The sequence below is a fragment of the Callionymus lyra genome, chromosome 16, assembly GCF_982586985.1.
Source record: "Callionymus lyra chromosome 16, fCalLyr1.hap1.1, whole genome shotgun sequence".
Classification (NCBI taxonomy): Eukaryota; Metazoa; Chordata; class Actinopteri; order Syngnathiformes; family Callionymidae; genus Callionymus; species Callionymus lyra.
The window spans coordinates 2,403,763-2,426,997 of record NC_141833.1 but is presented as its reverse complement, the minus strand read 5'-3'; the positions used below and the strand labels follow the sequence as shown (position 1 = coordinate 2,426,997).

At 36.6% G+C, this 23,235-nt stretch overlaps 1 protein-coding gene across 2 annotated transcripts; it reads right to left on the bottom strand.

Annotated features, from left to right (window-relative positions):
* Positions 1 to 612: 612 nt before the first annotated feature.
* Positions 613 to 23,066, bottom strand: LOC148063210 (solute carrier family 12 member 7-like). 2 transcript variants are annotated; one of them, XM_087810259.1, is made up of 26 exons: positions 22,794 to 23,066; positions 21,608 to 21,696; positions 21,397 to 21,528; positions 18,022 to 18,168; positions 14,901 to 14,955; positions 13,592 to 13,722; positions 13,383 to 13,519; positions 12,970 to 13,074; positions 12,128 to 12,327; positions 11,900 to 12,067; positions 10,620 to 10,718; positions 10,470 to 10,527; positions 9,396 to 9,570; positions 8,518 to 8,636; positions 8,349 to 8,447; positions 8,136 to 8,255; positions 7,188 to 7,292; positions 6,893 to 7,061; positions 6,191 to 6,386; positions 5,956 to 6,125; positions 5,752 to 5,883; positions 5,579 to 5,686; positions 3,487 to 3,653; positions 3,393 to 3,407; positions 3,179 to 3,312; positions 613 to 3,050 (listed from the first exon to the last, which is right to left on the bottom strand). In XM_087810259.1, the coding sequence occupies exons 1-26, from the start codon at positions 22,918 to 22,920 to the stop codon at positions 2,959 to 2,961; spliced, it is 3,249 nt and encodes a 1,082-aa protein (XP_087666385.1). In that variant the 5' UTR covers positions 22,921 to 23,066; the 3' UTR covers positions 613 to 2,958. The 2 variants fall into 2 exon arrangements, with proteins under 2 accessions (XP_087666385.1, XP_087666386.1); XM_087810260.1 differs by lacking the exon at positions 22,794 to 23,066 and adding an exon at positions 22,365 to 22,402.
* Between the last annotated feature and the right edge of the window lie 169 nt (positions 23,067 to 23,235).

Genomic DNA, 23,235 nt, shown 5'->3' with positions numbered 1-23,235 from the left:
ATTCTGACCCGCTCTAGTAGAAGAACGCACTGATCTGATCCAGCCTTACACCCCAGCTCGGGCTCTGAGGTCTGTGGATCAGAATCTACCGATGGTTCCTCGTACACGGTTCAGGACCAGAGGAGAGAAATATTTCCAGGCTGTTTCTCCTAAGCTTTGGAACGATCTTCCTCTCTCTTTGCGCTTGATAGTCTACGGACTCCTTCAAGAAATATCTTAAAACATTTTTATTTGTTCAGGCTTTTCCTTGATTTTCTGGAACTCCTGTGTTGTTCTCGTTGTCATCTTGATCTTTTAAGTATATATTTTATTGGGTATTGTTTTGATTGTTTAAGCGCTTTGTGACCCTGGTCTAGAAAAGCACTCTACAAATATGACTTACTTATATTATGGCAGTAAAGCCAAAGAAGATACATGAAGTGCTGTTTGCTCACATTTTGAAGAACACCTACTTTACTTTTAACCTAATTTCCCAAAGGAGATCTCCATAGGGATTTATAAAGTTTATCTATCTCCCCCTTTTATTTTACTTCACATAAGTCAGGTGAGTTGCATAGCAGTCCAACTGGTCACCACACGTTCACATTTACAAGGACAAGGAAGATGTTACATAAAAAAAACATTTATTTAAAATATATCCTTGGTAACAACAACCAGACACGAACAACATCAGTTAAATTAACAAAAGGTTTGCTGAAACATTTCACATCCAGTTTTATCAGCGTTTGAGATCGGTTTTTTTCGGGTTGAAAATGACGTGCGGAACCAAAACATCATTAATATGTAGGTCAGGGAGGGACTCAGAGTTGAGACTAATCAGCAGATCATTTCAGACCCACAATCTTTCACCCTCACTTCCTTTGTATAAAACATTCCTGCTGTGACGTTTCCTGCCCTTTGTTTCACATGTGTGAACATTAGCGTGTCACGTTTGGCCACTGCATCCGTGTCTCACGAGCATACTCAATGTGTCGCGACTCATCTCGACACTGGCAGCTAAACAAATGAAAAGAAACGCTTGGATAGTAAAAATAAACATTTGATAAAGATCTGACGTTTTTTCGCCATTAGTGGAAAAGCACACGCCCTTAACCGGGGCCTTAGATGGAAAATGCCAACGGCTTTGAACCAGCAAATGTGTATGAATACTGAAGGTTGGGTGGTGGAGTTTCTCTGGTCAGTTTGCCACCAACATAACAATGTGTCTTTATGCTGACATGACAAATATGTATAAACTAATTATGTAAAACTATTTTCCTAAATAGAAAAGTAAAAGATTCAGGGGAGTTTAAGAGGAACCAAAATGTTTTTGATAGAAGCCCGAAATAATCTTCACTTTATGAGCACTCATCATTACTGATAGAGAGATGAAGATTTTCAGAGACCTAAATGTCACTATATGCTGTATAATCTTTGGCTTTAAGCAACTATTTCAATCAAATCTCCTCATTTTTAAGCACAGAGCACCATCTACTGAGCTTGGAAAATAATGAGTTTCCTGAAGCCTCATTGTTTCATCATCAGTTGTCATTAGATTTAATGTTTAGGAAATTCATTCCTATGAAGATCTCGTGAATAATCTATCAATCGATCACGTTTCCATTATAAACCACAATAACGTCTTCTATAAAGCCTTATAAATACATTTATTGTATTTTAATAATTCGTTTTTTTTTGCAATATTCATTTTTAATCCCCAATTTTACAGTTTTTTAATTGGTTTAGTTGTCTTGTTGTTTTGTGTGACCAAAAACAATGGTCAGTCACACCCTGAACTAACCATTGATTGGTCTGGTGAATGGTATTACAATCGATTTACTTACACCACTTTATATAGACCTGATGTTTTTATCATTTATTTTTTATAGATTAAGACAAGAGAACACAGTAATATTCACCTTTGCTGGTGGAAACTAGAGGTTGCAGGCAACACTTAGTCACAAACAGCAGAATGACTAATACTTATTTAGGTGAATATTACAGTAATAGTTCACCCAAAATTCACTCCATTTACTTCCAGACTACTGTCTAAGCTTAAATCACTCGCGAGATTTACCCAGAATGTATCCTGTCTGGGTAGCATGTTAACTTTTAAGCATGTGCTACAAACAAGCTTAAAATATAGACTTGTTCAAGTTTTTCCTGGAACAATTCCTCTCGCAAAGGCTTCAATATATTATGGACATTACACACAAGTATGAAGGTATTTGGATGTTTTCAAGTGTCTATTGGGACAAATACATTTAAAAAAATACATTTTTGCCTGTAACTCTAAAAATGAATAGATTACTCAATTAAAATAATCCCATTCCTTAGTCGACATGAGGGTGAGTAGAAAAGGAGTGAAGTTTGGGATGGACTAACCCTTAAAGACCAAAATGATTTACAGATCATAATCAACCAATCTCTCTACCTTCTAATCCATTGACAGCACTAAACATGATATCTTATGAATGTGCTCATGATACACGAGACCTTTACAGAAAATGATACCGCAATTTTAACTGCCGATCAGAAAAAATGTGGATCATGAGACAAAACTTGCTTTTATGTAAAAAAATAAAACCAAAAAGTTCCTCAGATGCTCTTTAAAAAGGATATTTGCAATAAAAACAGTTAAGTGACCAACACAGAGTCATGGCGAAGAAACCTCGTTCTTCTTTCGGAGTCTTTTCCCCATCAGCCAAATCTGACGAGTCATCAGATACAGATGCAATCATCATCCGTTCATAAAAAGCTGAATCCTAAAATAAAGATAAATCCCTGCACACAACTCCAGCAAGCAGCGTCTTTCAAGGACAACCTCCTCACGAGTCTGAGGAAGATAATGGACACCTCAACTGAGGCTGTAGATTCAAAGCTTCGTTGGCGTCACAATAACTTTGTTTCCCGTCATCAGTGTGGCTGAAGTTAAGGCCGACTTTCTGCCAAGCATTTTCCTTGCTCCGTGTTCTTGCACTAGGAGTAGATGGTGATCACCTCTCGCCCTCCTCCACGAACCAACAGGACGCGGTCCAGTCCCTCCATCAGGACTTCAAGAAACTCCATATCTTATCAGTTGGAGTAAAGGAAGTTTTAAAACACTTGTGTTCATGCCGACTGTCTAGATGTAAAATACGTTTGAACACATTTATAGATAGACAAGGTTGACTTCTTGGCCTGAACAGAGCAAGGATACAATTCTCGTCTCCTTTTTTGTTCTTTGGTGGCCCTGGCATGTTGAGCAACACCAGCTGGGAATTCTTGGATTTCTTGACCACGACATCGTTGAGCTTCACTGCCGTGTGCATGCGTCGCACATTAGACTGGTTGCTAGAAGAAAGAAAAATGTATAAACGCTTCATGTATATCATCCACAAACATATTTACGTGTCTTGGTAATTTAGACTTACAGATTCTCCCACTCTCTGAAAAATGAAGACAAATCGTGCAAGTTTAGTTCTACGTTTTTATCTAGCGATATTTGACAGATGTTTGTTCACTTACGGCTTCATGTTGAACATGTCTTTGACAGCCATGCTCTCCCTCTGTTTGTTCCTCTCATTTACCAGCTTATCTTTGGTCCAAGTCATGTGGACTCGCTCGGGTGTTTCCCCCGATGCCTTTTCGTTCATGGAATGTGACGCAGTGTTGCGGTCGTGGATCAGCTGAGCCTAGAATATATAAATCGATATGTATTTATATACATTTATGAATGCAACAAGTCCAGTTTTATGTGCAAATCATAAACGGAAGAATGATGCATGCATCAGGTATGGAGTGACCTTGTGACCATCAGGTCTTTGTTGTCTTTCAGGTCAACGTCAATGGGCATAAAGTTGGTTGCTGGTATTAAAGCTCCAGTGTGAGAAAAATGCAACTCCAATGTCGTGGAGCATCAGTTTCCTTATTGCCAAATGTGTATTTGTTTACTAAACAAAATCAATGTTCTGTCAATTTATGGGTTTATAAGTTAAAGGTTATAAGTCGCTCAGTATTTCTCTTACAGTTCTTTCTCTTTGTTCTTGTTCTCATTTTTATTTTTATGAATAATTGCTGTATTGCTGTGTCTAATTGGAAAAAAACAATTACCCGAAGCAGACCTCCTGAGGGATCAATAAAGTTCTTCCTAACCTAACCTAACTTATTTCATATGAAAACATACGTTTCTGTCCCTCTGATATGTAGAATAGTTCTTTGGTCACATGAAACTCAAAGACTCTCTGGGAGATCGTCCAGACAAAGTTACGTATTAAAGAGCATAACAGTTAGAAGGTCATAACAGTTCAAAATGAAACCAATCATTAGAGAAAACATTAAAATATTGTCAGAATATTTCACATTATACCGAGAAGAAGGTCAGTGTACACAGTGACCTTTCAACTTTTGTTTTGAAAAAAGTAAACAAAAAAAAATACAAAGGTTATCAATTACAGTAATAAAATACTAATAAATATATTATTATTAATATTGGCACACAGGACATTCAAAAAATGATTTTCAAGATGTGCATAGTATATATATAGACACACATGTATATAATATAAAACGGTCCTTTGCCGTAACACAGTTCATCTTTTCCACTTTTCGTTTGTTTGTTTTACATTCAGTGCTGCATTTTTAAATACGTGTTAATAGTCCTGACCGACAAGGCAACCAGATGGTCTTTAGTTTTTAGAACTTTGGTAACTGATGCTCAGGCTGATGTAGGCCACAGCCAAACACAGACATGCAGTTCTTGTGTTGCGCTGAAAACCATGACACCTTCACTGACCTACGTAACACAGGGAAGCTGTGATCAGAGGAGATGTAATATATTTTAAGGGGTGCGTAATCATTAATACATTCATGTTAATGAAAATAACATGGGTTATTGATAGAGTATAGACAGAGTGAAAATGTTAATGATAGTTTGGGAATGCTTTATAAAGAGTTCAAGCAGGATTATGATGCCTCAACATGTATTTGAATAATGAAACATTTTACGGTCACTGGGTTTTCGGGTGATCCCAATAATTTTAAGGTCATGTTTCAAACATATATTAAAAGGCTTTAATGGGCTTTTTTTAATTAAAAAGTTGCTTGGCTGTGTTGACCCAAAATCTTAAACATAGCTAGTTTGACAGAAATCCTCCTGTGTGTTGAGAAACATGACGTCTTCCTTACAAACCACATTGGACAAGCAACAGCTTAAGAACACATTTGTGTAAATTCAGTGTGAATCACATAACGTATTCTTGTAAAAATGCTTTCTTCTGCCATAGAAATATATCTCCCTCTAGTGGCCGACAAGCGAGGTAACAGGATGATTGGATGGGTGAAAGTTAACATAAAGAGGCTGCATGGAATGATGAGATCACAGGATGATGGTTTGGATCCCACAACTACCTGATCATCGTGACTCTGCTGTGAGTTGGTTGAATACTTTTCAACACTCAATGTCTTCTTCCTCCTTATGGAGCTATGTGACACATCTGTGATGCTCTGAACCTGATCAGTCAGGGGTGTAATGTCATCAACGAGCCACCAGGCGGCCACAGAGAGACAGTTTAAGATTCTTGTCATGGTGTCATGGCTGTGTTATTATTTAAGGGTGTACCTCTCTCTCCCGCTCTGTCCGTGACAGCTGCATCTGTTTGAGCATTTGAGTTCTCTGCTCCATCTTGAGGGTTCTCTCGTAGGTGAATGCCGAGATGTCGCTGTCGTGCTGTCAACACACGTCACTTAAGATTTCACTCCGATCAGATTCAGCAAAGTGTTCAAAGCTCTCACCATCTCCACCACCTCCACCACTGCATCCAGACGGAGGTGGTAAAGAAACATCTGGAGGTCTTTCTTCATCTTGATGGAGTTATCGTCCATCTGGGCAACGGTGAAGATTCTCATGTTGCATTTCCTCCAGACCTGTTGGAACATTTTTTCTTCAGAGCCAAGAGTCTCGTTCTTGTGATTAAGTAAAGTCGGGACACGGTTTACCTTGTGCTGACTCAGTAAAAAGGGCAGCAGCATGAGAAGTCCGCCATCATGTACGATCCACCAAACATCAATGGTTCCCTCCTCCAGTCTGTCCTGGTTCCCGGGGAAGTGGTCAATGTTCTTGGCGACGAGTAATGCTTGGTTAGCTTCAGTTGTCTCTCTCACCGTCTCTGTGAGGGGAAAAAAGGTAAAGTTACAAAGGGTTCCAGCGAGCAGACGTTACAGATGCACGCACCTATGAAGTTTTGCCTTGCTGAAGAGTCTTGGGCCTGTTTATAACCAGTGGGCCAGGCCATCAGCACAGTGTTATGCTTCATTCCACCCAGACCTGCTGACTGGATCAGCAGAGAGAAACCATCTCTCAGGTTGGACGCAACGACCACGTGACAGAAGCCCTTCGTTCGCTCTTCAGCCATGGCTGCTTTCAAGTTCTGTGGGATATTTAAAAACAAAGTGAGATGTACGAATAATTGACTTTTGGTTGGAAACTATTTAAGACCAATTCAACAGTAAAGCTTCACACAAATGAGTAATTGATCAGACATGGGAAACGGCAGCGTAAAGGTAATAAACTCAGCTGGCCTGAACTGTTCTTTTTAACATGATAGCTTTCACTTATTGTGTGTGTGAGGTATAGTCCTGAAATAACGGTAATTTGAGATTCCAAAAATGATTTTACATTTGTGTGACACAACAAAAACATTTGAAAAAAAAACATATTGAGCAAAAAGGGAATTGATAAATTATAACTCAAGAAGGAGCAACTGTTTCGGGTAAATAAAAAGTGAGGGTTTGTACGAGTGGCAACAAAACAAAACGATTTTTCTTTACTCCATTTATTTTTCTTCCACTTGTCCTGCATGAACTAGAAGAATCTTAATGTGAAAGGCTAAACACTGCATCTTTTAGATGGATAACTACTGTATATTGGACTCACCTGCTCCCCCGCCTTGGCGTCATTCCCACGGGTCATGTATGTTCCCTCCAAGACTGATGAGACGATGGTCAGACCTTTTCCAGCCTTGAGTTGAGATGTCAAGCAGAGAAGACGAGGGTGCCTCACTGCCAGGTCTGAGTCCAGCTTGCACAAGACTAGCACTTGAGGCCTGGAAACACATGAGGACCATTGATTTCAGAATGATTCAAACGGAAAATTAAATTTCAATGAATAATGCTAGTATCTTTAGAATAATATTTTCTGGAAATTTGCCTTCAAGCCAAACATAAGTTACCTCCAGTTTTTGGTATGTGGTGGTGCTTCTTCTAGACGTATAAGAGCATAGCGAGCTGCGTTCAAAGACAGGCCTCTGATACCGTCTCCCCATTCCTTCACTGCCCTGTAAGAACAAAGATAATGTTTGATGTGCTGCTTAAAAAACTCAAAGCGATGCTGTGAGAAAATGTTTTTACAGAGTCACTTGCTTTAGTGCCTTTATCTTGAGAGTCATGCAAACATTGAAATAACAGGACTCTTCTGTGTCACCACAGGTTTTTGAAAAGAGGGCTTTCAGTGCTGGTTCTCACAGATCTAGCTGCACAAAGATCATTTACTGTCTGCTTCGGTTCGTTAACGCACCAGTGAAAAATCAATGCTGAGCAACGTTAAATGGATACAAGTCTGGCTACAGAGTTCTATACACGGTGTGGTGGAGAATATAAATGAAAGATTTGTTCTCTCATTATAGACTATCTCGGCTGTCAGACTGATGCTCGGGCTCTAATGAAATGATTTATTACTAGTATTTTTTTATTCTACCAACCAAAGGGGGAATATTAATACATTACTATTACTTTATCGCCATCTTCAACAGCCTTTACGATACATATTCTGGCCCATTCCTAATGAATGGAATGAGAATAAAATTCCTTGGATCCTTGATGTTATCTAAACTAATACTGACAAGCTGTTAATTACACAATGACATAGCAGACTAGTTAGAGGGAAAATTGTTGAAAATTCAGATGATGAAAATAAAAGACAAAAAAAAAGCGGGAAAAGCAGGAAAAAATGCAGAAAAGTAGTACATGATGGTATTAAATCAAGCATGTATTTTAACAAAAATATGGATTGCTGTGGTTGTCAAAATAAAACAAAAAGTGAAATAAAAAGATAACAGCATGTACCTAAATATTCTAGTTGCTTACAGAAGCATTCACATTTTTATTTGTGGTAAACTCACCCTCTGTACTCAATGTACTTGTAGATACATCCAGCAATCACTATGGCGACCAGGGCATAATACCAAGAGGAAATAAACATAAGAGAGAGACACAAGCTCATCCCTAAGAAAGAGAGGGTCCTACAGGAGAGACAGAACATCATGAAGAGCTGTTTATTAAGGATATAAAAGTAGTATTACAATTCTGAAAAGTCACTTTTAGCATAGGCATACCAGTGATAGAATTTGAACCGAGGTCTCCAGTTAGGGGTACGCAGCAGAGTTTGCACAGCACAGGCCAGGTTGACGAACAGATAGCACATAAGGAAGAACCTGAGAGGGGAAAAATTGGTTTATTAACAAGACCCTTTTTTTCTATTTCTGAGTAGGTACAATTATTTACATTGACAGAATGGGGGCGACGTCGTCCAATGAGGCGATCAGAATTCCAATCTCACAGATTCCAACGGTCAGCAGCAGAGCCCATGTCGGCTCACCGTTGGCCTTTCCATGACCAAAAACCTGACCGTGAGAGAACAAAAAATTGAACTTGATGATATTATAAACACAAATTCTTGAATAACACTTTATAATATCATAGTATGTTTCTCTTTATCAAAACAAAATCACTTACGTTGCTTATGAAGGCCATGATAAAAAAATAAAAATTCAAAAGGGGACGTGAGGAATGATGAACGATAACAAAGCATTATTTTAATTAATATTAATAATAAATAATATTAAAAAATCTATCTATATGGAATAGATTCATGATGAAAGTAATTAATGTGATTTTTCTTTTTTAATTCTTTGACGTAATGAAGGCCTGCATTGAATAATGTTACTTGATCTTAATAGTGTATAGACCAATTGAGAGTCACATGTAGCAAAAATATTATCATGTAATCTTCATTTACTGAACAAAGCAATCCATTCCCAAACCAGAGTAGAAAGAATAGTTGTACTAAAGGTTAGGTAGGAGTAGGTAGGTACCCCCACCCCCTGAATATTTTGCCCTATTACTACCCTTTGTTTTAGCCTTTAGCCCTCTCTGAAGCTTCTATCCAGATGGACAAGCCTGAAACACCTACATCACCAGTTCGAAATAAAATGACGATCATTGATAGTAGCTTTTAATACGTAAGAAATAAATACATCTAATTAAAGGATGAAGCTATTTCAGAGAGAAGTTGGATTAAAAAATTAAAAAACAACAAGATATTATTTTACCATTTGAAGCCATTGTCCGATTACATTTTAGAGGAGACACTTGAGACTGACCTGTAAAAATGGGATGATTCCGTCCCGTGCGATGGCCTGCAGCAGTCGAGGAGCACCAGTAAGGCTCTGAAGTCCTGCTCCACAGCAGGAGAAGAATGACCCGATGACAATGACCCAGGGCGAGGGCCAAGCCAGGATACCAATCACTGGGTTCTTCTTCACAGAGTCTCCAAACCTAGCACCAAAAGGTGAGTTATTACCCCAGAGAATGACATGAACAATTGCATTTTTAATGCTAGCTTGAATAATTGTTTATATATTATTAAAATAAAAGGATAATGTTCAAATTAACTGGTTCTGAATCATTTATTCTTTGCAAAGTTAAAAAGGATACTGTTTCTTTGGGACTTAAGCACACCTTTACCAACAACAATGGGCAGATCACAAGTCTTCTGAGTTAAACTAATCTCTTCATCCGGTTCACATGATGACCAGGTTGCAGTCATTTGAGATGCCTGAACCATCAACCAGTATTAGAACTCAACGAGCGATTGAATAAAATAAATGTTGCACCTCGTAGAACCAGCTTTCATGGGGAAGAAGGAGAAAACAAAGACATCTTTCTTGACACTTTCTAATAGAATCTAGAGAATCCAAGCACCATGCAAAATGCTGCACAGATTCCCTTTTGATTCGACACAATCGCATTTAGTTTCAATTGATAAAAGCTGCTGAGGGCAAAATGTGCTTGTAATAAGATGAACTAAGTTCATATTTCTTATCTAACCAGACCAGCATTTTGTATCAGAACACTTAGAAGTATTATATGCTGCATTGTTTAGCTCACATGCAATCAAACTGCTTTATCCTCATGCTCAATCATTCAGCTGATGTTGCTCATTCGGGTGAGAAAACTAGTGAAGGTACAGAGTACACTTCCTTACGATAAGATCCAAGCTGAAACTCTTTCGCTTTCTTTCCTTGTCAAAGTATAATTATAAATAATTTTCATGAGGTTTGACGTGGCAAAACTGTGAGAGCAGTTAAAATGATCTAATAAAATAAATGCTGACCCTTAATCGAGTGACACCACTGAGCATGTGTGATAACAAAATCAAATATTTTCAGACTCACTTGTCTCTTAAGACCACACCTTCAATGCAAGCTCCAAAAAGCACCACACAAGAGATGTCTGTGCAAGATGTTAAATAAATAAATCATTTTTTTTTTATCAGTGCAGTTTCAGACAAGCTCTACTGCAATAGTAACATGTGAAAAGGATACAGAAGAAAGAGGTGGTGAGAATGGCCATTATGGTTCCGATAGGTATGGACCTCTGAGCATCTCTAAGGTCACCTGACCTGTTGGAGCCTGCCATTATTCCTGAAACATAAAAAGAAAAGGGTGCTTAGTTGATCCTCATAACCTGGTAAAATAACTTATTAAGAGTTCAAAAGTAATTTTACGTAATTTAGTATTAGCACAGAATCTGGACTAGTGAAATTTTATCAGGGGTTACTATTGACATGTCAGCCTCCTTCACTTCGACCAATCTTACAAATCTTTCCTCTTCATTCACATTCAACAACATCATTAGCGCTTTGAAGATAATCAGAATTATTGACCGAGAGGGAAAGCGCTTCATTAAATTACGCATTTAGTTAGTAAGTAAGTAAGTAATATTTGTAGAGCGCTTTTCTAGACCAAGCTCACAGAGCTCTTAAACAATCAAAACAATACCCAATAAAAATAAAAATATATAAAATGTAACGCTCATGAAACCACATCTAGTGATTTCCCTTTTTGTTCTTCCTGATCACTCCCATATAAAACATGAGCATCGGAACTCGATCTGTCAGGTCTCATTAGTTATAGAACTTTACATTGAGTCCCTCCTACTACCTCGCAAATCTCCAATGACATTCATCTCCACCCATTCCACTCTTCCCGCACTCTCCTCTCTACCTCCCTTGATCTCCTTTACTCACAATGAATGACTCTGCTCCAACTCATCTCACACTAAAGATCTAAATGAAAAATTATGTTTAGTTATTGTAAGAACGAACATAACCATGCAGCTCCTCAGATTAGAGCTGACAAAAATAATCGAATTGCAATTATTGTCGTAAATAATGAGATTGCGATTAAATATGCGCTTATGTCTTTCAATATACTCTTTCACGGATTTTTTCTCTAATACAGTAAAATGTATTTCTTTGTGAGAATGAAGATAAAGTTATAAAGCCATTTTTAAGATAGAGGAAATTAAGCATACATTGAAATAAACAGAGGTTTATTTAGTTACTTTAACTGAACTTGTAAACAGACATAATATAATCACTGCAAATACTTTAAAAAGTGTGGACTTAACATTTATATTTATTAGTCAATAATGAATCACACAAACTTTAGTGCAGAGTAAAGAAAACACTGGTCAGTCATTCTGCCTTTTTCTTCCAGCTCATTTTGCACAGTTGCTTATGTCACTCTGTCATCTTTCAATTAATCTACTGTGATACAAAATCATAGATAGTAATTTATCAGTTTCATTTTAACTGAGTTACCTGTGACTGAGGGAAAGTAAATTCCCACCAGCAAAGTGAAGTAGGTGGTGATGTCATTGAAGACGTAAGGTCCCTTTTTGTCTTTGTCTGTGACAGGGACTGGTACAGACGGTTGATTTGTATTCTCAATAAAACTTCCCGCTGGCCCGTAGTCACCCCACAGGTTTTCTGTTAGAAAAGAAGCAAAATTTAGAACCAAATCCATTCAACCGTTTTAACTTCTCTCACCTTTAATAACCCCACTCAAGAGTCCTGGTATTGCCTGAATCTCAGTCAAGTTGTTCTGCTTGAAATACTCAGAACAAGTAGTGTTATCACAGAACTCGTGCCAGAGTTGTGTTTTCAAAGTCACGTTTTCCACATCCTCCGACTTCAGACATTTATCAAAATTTCCGTTATCAAGAGATCGGTTCCCCAGCAAACAAACACTGTGGAAAGAGAAAAAGACATTTACATCTATGTGCCAACGATTTTACAACTCTTGACTCACTCATGCTCTCTATAAACAACTCATTGATTTGTTACTTTTGAAAAACCATGTAATAAATTAATGAATTGGTTATTGATTATTTATTGAAATAGTCACTGTGGTGATCCTCTGGCAACAGCAGTGACTTGATAGAATGTGCTGCATGTCACACTTTAAATTTCATCACACTGGTAACTAAAGTTGCACAGTACTGCAAAAAAATCCTGTCAAGAGAACAGAAGTTCACAACTAATCTAAATCAATTTAAAACTTTTATTATAATCAAGCAAGATGTTAATTTTTTACATATAAGCCTAATTTAAACTGAACTTGGTAGGCTATATATATATAAATATGTATTTGTAGGTTATATTGGATTTATTAATAGGAAATTTGGAGGGTAATAAAAAAAATGGCAAGTCCTTCCTTCAGGGCATGTACTTGTTTTTTCATGCTGTTATTCAGTTACTTAAGTGCTTGAAGTCACATGAAGAGAGGGAGGGAGAGTACGAGTGCGTCAGTTAGAACAATATATTACACACCCAATAGCAACATATCATGGTTCTCAACATAACTGAGGTTGTAAAGGGGATGGACTCACGTGAACTCTGGGGGTTCTATCAAAGTTTTGATAACTCCAGCATAGGTGGCCATAATGGAGAGAACAACACAGGCCAAAAACACCAGTGACAGTTTGTTGACATATCTGTAGAACATCAAATATCTTTAGACACGATAGAGAACGATGAAGCTACATTACATACATGCTTTTCAAATTTTCGGTTATGAGGACAAGAAACCAACCAAATTAAAGCCCTACCAAAGACAGAACATCATTTTTGGGGGGCAAAGGCGAAACAGAGACATTGCAGTTGCACTGTTTCAACTCTGAGGTCAGCCATCAACAATATTTTCAATCTTACATATGCTTTAATACCAAGAAAGATGAAAGACTTTTAAAAAATGATTGCGTTTCACGCTTATTCTTGCAAAAATAGGTTTTTACAGACTTACTTGACTCCAACAAACACCACCAATGCCATCAGCAGCAAACAGCATGTTCCATACACTCTGACATTATTGAGAGTTGCAGCAGCTTCACCTTCTTTGTCCTCAGCTTCAAACAGCCTCGAAGTGGGAATAATGTACATCTGTGAAAACAAACAAATAATAAAGAGAATATTTTCCACTCTTGTCAATAGTGTTAAAGTTAAAGAACCCACCAGAAGGATCTCAATGGTTCCCAGTATGTACAAGGATCCAGCAAATGTTGTCCCCAGGTAGAAACAGAGACCCACAGCTCCACCAAACTCTGGACCCAGTGATCTTGAGATCATGTAATATGCACCACCAGCTGTGAAGAAATAAATGCATACATTTTGATAAATTGATATTTTGAATACTTTTGCGGCCAACTAATGTGTTGATTTAAACTTAAATTGATCTTGGACCTCTACTGTACTCATCAGTATGTGTCTGCTTGTAGAAAATGCTCTTTTAATTTAAATATTTACATTAGAAAATGTGCTTAAGCTCCAACCACTGTAAAAACACTTTTCTGGAGATGAATCTCATTTACCATAACCCCACATACTCTGATGCGATTGGTCAATCATCAAGGTTTGTCATGAATCCCTGAAATCTCCTACTCATAGGGACTTGTTTTATAAACAAAGTGGGGAGTGATTACAGCTGACTGAAGAAGGAGTGAAACCCATTATTGCATTATAATGGACTCGTAACCTCTCGTTCACCGAGATATCAGACGGGGGAGTATTTTTGAAGTAATAACTTCAAAGCATAGTCATGATGAGGAACTTACTGTATCTTGGGGAGGAGGACTTCAACATTTGAAACATGCGAGTGAGTCAGGAGTGTTGGGTTTTTACAATAGTTGCCCTTTTAAGATTTGTCAAGCTATTGCACAATTTGAAAATGCAACTGTAAAACCAAACAATCAAAGGATATTTTAACCATAACCATAACCCTAAGTGCCAAGTTTGCCAAGAGCCTGTCCACGCACATTTTCTTTTGCTTGCTTGAAATTTAAGGCACGTGGTCAACATGTTCAGCCTGAATGATTAATGACGCTTCATGAAACAGTGTCGTCATTTTCCAAGCTCAGTAGATGGAGCTCGACTTTAAAATGACAGTTTGTTAAAAAGGTGCACAAAGCAAAAGATACATAGCAAAGAGTGCCATCTACTGGCCTTTGAATAGAAGACAATTCTTAATGAGGCATTATCACTACATAACTTGTTGGTTTAAACACTTCTTTCTTAATTAAAATGTAATTCTGAAGTGTAATATATTGTATGCACGACTTCACATGCAAACCTTCAACTTGGGAAATTTAACATTTTCCCCAAGAATGAAACCATGCTCAAAAGATTTACCTAACCCCAGACTTAAGTAAAGCTTCTTCAAGGCTGGTGATTTTTTTTAACATCAATTCTTTCTTTATGTCAAACAAGTATTTGAGAATATAAATATAACACATGTTTGCTTCATGGTCAAAATAAGAAGACTTACCTGGGACAACTCCATTTGTGGCAATGGCACTCATGGAAATAGCCGTCAGTAACGTCTATTAGTGAAAATAATGATATTAGACGGTCAATATTTACACAAAAAGCATATAACCTTGACATTTTTTTTAAATTTCTCAGCATATTACCAAACCAAATCATGGTTTAAATTCCCATATGAATATGTCGAGTTGAGCAAATATTCAAAAACAAATCTTGTACTTTATGTTTATGTTTAATCTTTTCATTTGATATAAATGAAATAGAAGTAGAATAGAATATATTAGAAAGTTTCAGCATTTCTTAAATAATTTGCCAAAGATAAAAGAGTGTTTGTTTCAGAGTAAAGTGATAAATATGACTATAGTTTATAGTCCATTCTGATGAATCAATTAATTTAATGTCATGCAACTTCACAGATTTTGTAGACTTAATTTTTTGAATTTTCCAGCAACGACTTCTCCGCATCGGAACACAGTGTCATAGACTAGAGGCATCATTTTTTTTCCAACACTTTTTATTAAACATTCTGACTTTTGTTAAAGAGTAAGGAATCAAGTCTTTCTTACATCTACACTTGTATATACACATGTCTAGCACTGATTAATGGGCAAATATAGCTGTTGATAATGTTATTTAATACTTGTGAAATTTGAGGTTCATTAGTGTGGATTCAAATAGGCTCTCCCAACAACCCTTGCATTACTGTGAACATGAAGTAAATAAATATATAAATATATACTTGATCTCTTAATTTTGTAGCATGACTGTGACTTGTCAATCTTATTCACCTACTATAAAAAACTGGTTTTCAAGGGTGCGTATAGTTTGCAGTTGCTGAGCAGTTCATTTTATCACATGACAACTAAGCGTTTAAATTCAGATCTTCACAACAGTCAACTCTCTGTTCACCATCAGCATCTACTGACGCACATAGAACAGTTGTGAATAAGAATCAGATTTTCTGCTTGTTTTAGAAGACCTTTCGGAAGTGTGTTCGACACTGAGATTCACACAAACACTCATTTAGACTTCTCTTAATGTAGCATACTGTTAATATCGCACGTAACTTGAGTAACGTCGTTGTTTTTATTAAGATTGACAATATGATACAGGATAACAAGACAACTTCTATTGAACTATTATTGATCATGTAATACTTACAAATTCAAGCTAAACAGTGAGGAAACGACGTTAAAGCACCATGTGACCAAATGAAAACTACAGAAACAACTTTTCATGCATTTGTCTATACAACTGACAAGTTATTTGTTAAAAGTCTGTCTTTTTTTGTTACGTTTAGAAATAAAATTGATTCATGAAAAACCACATCATCTTGAAACTGCTAATGCATAAAGAAAAAACGAAATACACAATTTTTGGCAGAATAAATTCAAACGAACCAATTTGAATAAACTTATACATGTGCATTTTTTTATTTCTACTGTGTTCCGGTATTTGAGCTTAAAACAGAATTTCACCCAAACAATAATACATTTACTACATTAACCATAACGCAGCATATTCACCTTTAAAAAGTTATTTTCTAATTAGAAGGATTTAAAAAAAAGAATTGTATTTGAGCTAGTGTAATACAAATATTGAAAAAAATAAGTTTAAAATTAAAACTTCACATGATTGATAATAATAAATAACACTATAAATCCACTGATAATAAAACTGTTTTCTATCTAGAATAGATTTAAATTATTGATCAGAAAATTAAAGGTCACTTTAAAAGTTGCATTAGTGAATAGAACCATGTAACTTATTTCTTCCCATTATGTCATATTACCCAATATTGTTTTACAACTTCTATATTATCTATTAAACTAGATACATTTTTAGCATTTGAAATGTAATAAATACTCAGATGAGCTCACTGGGACAGCAGGTGGCAGCAACATTACAGAACTCACTCAAACAACACAGTTGAAGGTGAACAAGAAAGGACTTTCGGAGTTCCTCGGCCCACAATCAACATTTCCTAGAAATGTTTTAAAAATATATACATCACTTTTCCAGTTATTTTACAACAAACAAATGAACAATCACCTAATGACTTGAAAGAGGTTATAAAGACAATATATTTCATAATAAACTTCCCACAAAAGATGACAATATGGCAAGTGGTAATATAGGTGCTGCAGAATGGCTATCTTGATTTTTCTATTGCTTATTTTCTTTATTACCTTATTACATAATTTTATATAGTAATGCCACCATACAAAATTCTTATGTTTGGTTTACAACACTGGCAATAAAAGATATTCTGTTCCCGTTGGAAGACAGTTTCGTTATGCTCAGATGCTTTTTACTTAATTTTTACTGATTTTCTAAATTTAAAGTTTAAAGTCTTGTTTACTGATCAGACTGGAAATAGAGCACAACTCAGATGATTCAAACTTCTCTAACTCAGTTGTCTTTGATAAGACAAAATAAGACCTTATTTTTGTTCAACTATGGTTAATTTTCAAAGTCAGCAGATATTGATACACATTTTTTACCCATTCTAGATAGTTAAACCCCTTTGAATGGCATTGTCCACAGCAAAATTGACAGTAATGTAGCAATTTTCCAGGGTTATGAAGATCTTTGAATCTATTAATAAATTACTTTTAACGTGAACATAAGCAGTGATAGGGACTCAACTTTTAATTGTATTATTATGCAATATTATTAACAGTTTCAGGTTTTAAATCCCATTGAATTCAAAGATTATTATTTTGTGACACAAGTGTACAGCAGCAATGTTTACACTGTACACAGTTTACCGCCACTCTGCTGCTAGCATACATGTATCCCTCGGGTCAAAAACTTACTATTGATATCACACCATTAATTATAACTTTTAGAAGACAAGTAGAAGCTCTCACACCCAACCATCTCATGAGTTTAAACTGCTATAATCTTGCAATGTCAATAACTTAATAGAACACATCAACATTATGATGGGACACATTTGTGCAACATTTTAAAATTATATTGACATCAGAAGTATGGGAAATTTAATTAAGGTTCTTCTGATGCATCTTATTGACGGATCAAGTCCACAAAGGTGTGTAATGTTTTCGTATACGCATATTTTTTTAACCACTATTGTGTTAAAAAAAAATTCAACTCACACAAATGCAGCACATGGACACAATGGCGAATGATCCCAAGATTCCAGCCGTACCAACAATCCAGGTAAGACGCAGGAACAGGATCACCCCCAGAATATTTTGCATGCACGGCAGGTACACTCCAATAAACGTTCCCATTTGAGGGACCTGGGAAAAGAAAAGACAATTAAATATTTGGTTGACAACAGTTTTTCATTGTTGTATCCAAATATCACCCTCGTACCTAAGGAAAGAAAAACATTTTAAGGAAACCCTAGAATTTAAGTATGTTCTTATCTTTATTCAATTCAACCAATAATATTAGCCCATTAATTCATTAGGAACAGATCAACGGAGGACGAACACAGACAAATACGTAAAAACACGTAATCACTTACTACTAGTAATAAAAAATTGAAAAGAAAAAAAATCTAAATATATATATATATACATACATACACATATACATATATATAACCATGTTCACATTTTTAAACAGAAAAAAAATTGAAAACAATATGAACACAATGCTTTTAAAGAGCTTATTTTAGTAATGTTGCAATTATTTATACATAAACATGACATTCAAATATAGAAAAATAAATTAATCAAATGAAAAAATATACAATATTTTTAATCTATACTTACTAAGAATATGAAGTTGAATTTTAATAGTTGTTATGTTAACCATCTTGAAATAAGATCCTTATAAAACTAAAAGAAGAAAAAGAAAAAACATTTACTTTTACAACATGGACTAAAATAAATGGTCACAGAAAAAGCAGCACTTCTTTTCCATAACTTGCATTCAACTACCATGCATGATCCAAAAACGAATGCACACTTAATACCTTCCTTGTCATGGAATCACAGGCCTTGGCTCCCCTGCTCTCACAAGGTCGCCCATCGGAGTGCTGCAATGTTCCTGACGCGGATTTCCAAATCTCCCACATTTTAGCTTTTTTCATTACGCCTCTCTCAGTGCTCCCTTCTTCTGTCGCCTCCACAGCTCAGTGTGATGTTCTTGGGCTCATGCTTAATTAACAGTACTTCTGAGTAAACCACAGCTATTTCGGTGGAGGCGGTTCTTCTAGTGATAACATCAAATTGATGACATCAATGCTTATCTATGCTCGTCTTCTCTACTCTCCAGTATTTATTTATCTACCTTCAGTTGTAGAGATAAATACAGTTTGACTAATATTGTATTTAATATGAATATTGCATGCATGCATGCATGGTAAGGAACATACATGTTGATATGTTCATATAGGAGAAGATTTTATGACTTTTACACCATATCCAGTCGTAATAACCATGAAACAGAGCATCATCACGGTGAGGGACCTACTGCATCTTGGAAGATTTCAACATTTGAAACATGTGAGCAAGTCAGGAGAGTTTCACATTAGTTGCCCAATATGAAGTTGTTTAGAACCATCTTCATATCCAAGGGCGCTTACTTTTAAACCAGTTATTAACTGACACAGTTCTGCTTATAAATTTAATAACGGTGTGTCTTAAGCAAAACTCACACTGGTAATTTCTAACAGACCTAAATAAGCAAGGTGTTCTTGGATGAAATCCATCTTAGCAATCTTACCACCTTAACAATAAATGGACTGTTGATACCAAGTGGATCAATAAACAGCACAGAAGTGTGCTTGTGCAATCATCTGATAACAGGAAATCGTTTTGTTCACCTCAACACAAAAGACAAATGATTAAAAATAGTTTCAACATTCTTATTCTAACACTTATTGAGTTATCACAAGCACTTACGTGGGTGTATTTTAAACATTTCTATTTAGCCAGGATTTCTGGAAGAGAATTTATAAAATCCTGGTTTATCCTCATAATAACTCCAGTGTTTATTTACAAACTGTAAGTCTGGTCTGATTTCACAGAACCGAAACTGTCTGGAAACTATATGACTTAATGATCCAGTGGCAACTTACATGCATTTTTGTGAAAACTTGTGTCTACTATACTGGCAAAAACATGCAAAAACAACAGCAACAACAACAATAACAGGGGGACATATGTCCAAAGAAGTGAACTACAGGAAGGATGCTGTGCAACAATACCAGGAATACTGAAGGAAGCCATTCAAACTGTCAAGAGGGTTGGTCAAAACACACAGTAGAAACTTTCTAACCACTAGTCTTACTCTACACAAGCATCATACAATAAATCTAACTTTAATTGCGATTTGGGCTTCCATTTTACATGGCAACTAATGTAAAAACCCAACTCTACTGACTTACATGTTACAAAATGGTGAAGTCTTCCTCTCCAAGATGCCGCATGATTACAATGTTTTGAATTTATTACTTAATAAATTTCTTCCTCATCTGAAGCCTCGGCAAACAAGAGGTTACGAGAGCGGAGTCCTTTATTACATAATAATGGTCTTCAATCCTCCTCCAGCCAGCTGTAATAACTTGACCAATCACAGCAGAGTGGGCGTGGTTATGGTAAACAAGATTTACTTTCCAGAAGAAGACAACATTTCCAGTTTGTTTTCAGTGGGCGGGGCTTAAGCACATTTGCAAATGTCAATATTTTTAAAACAAAGAGAGTTTTGTACAAACAGACACATACTGATGAGTACAAAAGAGATCCAAGATAAATTTAAGAGACACTTAAAACAAAACACATTAGTTTCCCTTTAAAATGCAGCTTCACTGCAATCGTATTAAGCACTGGATGAGTAGTCAGCCAAACACAAGGCTCAATCTTCCTAAAATAACAAGTGAGCAAGTGGCAGCAGTAACCACAAGCCACTGGGGGCTGAGAAGTGTGAACAGTGTAAGCATAACAAAAGTAGAAGCAAACAAAGATGCAGTTGAATGACACTTTTTTATAGCACATTGATTAATCCGGTTGTTATTGCTGTTAATGTTATTTTTTGTATTATTTATCATTTAACATCATTTGGCATTTTATCTATACAATACCGGCAATGAAAATATAACAATAGTTAATGTATGCAGGTTGTAAACGTGCAGCCACACAAACACTGGTGTAGGTATCATTTATTTAAACCTAACATTTTAAAGTGTTTTAAGGTTTGAAACAACACTTCGACTGAACTATAGTAGGGCACCTTCTTAAAATCATTGCAGTTATAACTGCGCAATGCACTACAAACCTACAGCGGCCAAACAGGGATTATGAAGTGTATTGATTACTCGGAAATTTAAAAAAACAAAACAAAAGAATCGTACACGGTTCATATAAATGATTTATGGGTGGTACAAAGTGTCCTCCAATCATTCAGTTGAGGTTTGCTTTACTCATAAATAGGCTTTAACAACATCATTCTGTAGGAATTGCCCAGATCCAAATCGTAATGCAGAGATAATTGTTAGTTACTTTGGTGGAACTTCTTACCACGACAGTGACTCTCCGTGTCCCATCCTCATCCTCAGCCTCCTCATGCTCGATGACTCCTTGGGTCAGGTTGGTGTAGTTTGCCAGTTTGTTGAGAAGAGATGAGACCATCGGATTACTGTCCATTTCCTCCTGCAGATGCAAGGCAGATATTTTCAATGAACAAAAACGTAAAACGTTTTTGGTCTTAAAAAGTTTGAAATGATCTCACCTCAAATAAAGCCATGTTAATCCTATCATACTGTTCTCCATCAGATTCGGTATGTATGAAAGGAATAGATTCTATTGGGCTGTCATCTCCTATGGAAGTAAACATTTGAGCTCAAGTAGCATTAAACAGAAAACAATGTAACAATTTCATCACAATTCACAAGCAGCAGGTCAATCATCTAAGCAGGAAATAGGCCACGGGCCCAAGAATTGTTTTATTTAAAATGTGAAAGTATAAATAAATTAATACAAGTATTTATAAGAAATAATCACTCCTTGATATAATTTATATAAATTAATTAAGGTAGTCTCAATAAGCTGATTAAGCAGGGGTTATAAAACTAAGTTTAAAAGTGTCTCATTTAAAACAGTCACTTTTGCATTCATATTACAAATACATGAAATATCCATTAAATAAAAACAATGTTAGACAAAATATAGTGTTCATTTATACGCATTATACTATAAACGGGTTAAATAATTTTCCTGAAGAAGTACAACAAGTGTGTTGCCTTTACTGGGATGTACAGACACTCAACACGCATGGAAATATAAAGTGCTGACAAGCGAGATTTTGTTCCGTCACATCAGCACTCTGTCACACACATGATCACAAAACAAAGTCTTCATTTTAAACAGCTTCTTGTTCTTAGACAAGACCTGGTCTTTTTTACTACAGAAAATACCTGTAGGGATGTGACTAAATATCTATATACGTGTTAATCTATAACATAATGGTTATAAACATGTCATCTCACTTGAGAATAGAAAGACTGTGCTCTCAAGATCCTGGTCCTGGGGTCCAGGTGGAGCTGTCACATGACAATAACAACCACCGAAGAGAAGACAAAAGTAAGTTGTCAGGACTTCCTGATCTGACTGCTGGTCAGTTGAACACTGTGACGTTGATGTCGTTTAGGTTTCTTAACTGTCACCAGAGTCTGACTTTTGTTGTATATTGACCGAGATCATGACGAACTGAACCAACTTTTATGACAGAACACAACACACGCCTTCCTGCTCTACAAGTTCCAGCTGGTCCAATGACGTCACGACTTTGTTTGTGTGTGTTCTACTTGACATATATATAAGTAAGATACAGCGTCAGAAAACATTTATTTCCTCACACACAAATGTAGAATAGCACTGGCGGTCGTACATACAGGAAGTGACGCGGTATCATTTACCTGAGTCAGGTCCCGGGTCCTCGTCATGTCGGTCTTCCTCGAAGATCTTTCCCAGGCTGGCAGGCTTCCCACTCCCTGATGCTGCCTCCGCGTCCTCCACCGGGACCACCGTGAAGTTGGTGGGCATCCTGGCTCTTGGACCAGCAGGATATCTGAGAAACTTTCCCCTCAGGAGGTGAAAGGTTTGGAGGATTCTAGCTGCTGCACTTTCACTTGCAGTGGTTGGCTGTGTGGCACGTGAGGCCAAAGTCCTCCGGCGTCTCTTTCCTTGTTACTTTCCCTCCCTTTCCCCCCCAAAGTTCTCCTGGACTGCTGCCTCACGTGACCCTGTTTAACATATTACTAGTCCATACATGGAGAGGCCCCGCCCACTGCCTCACTCACACCTTGGCTGGAACAACAGAAGCTGAAGAAGACACTTGAAGTCACTTTGTTTTCAAGA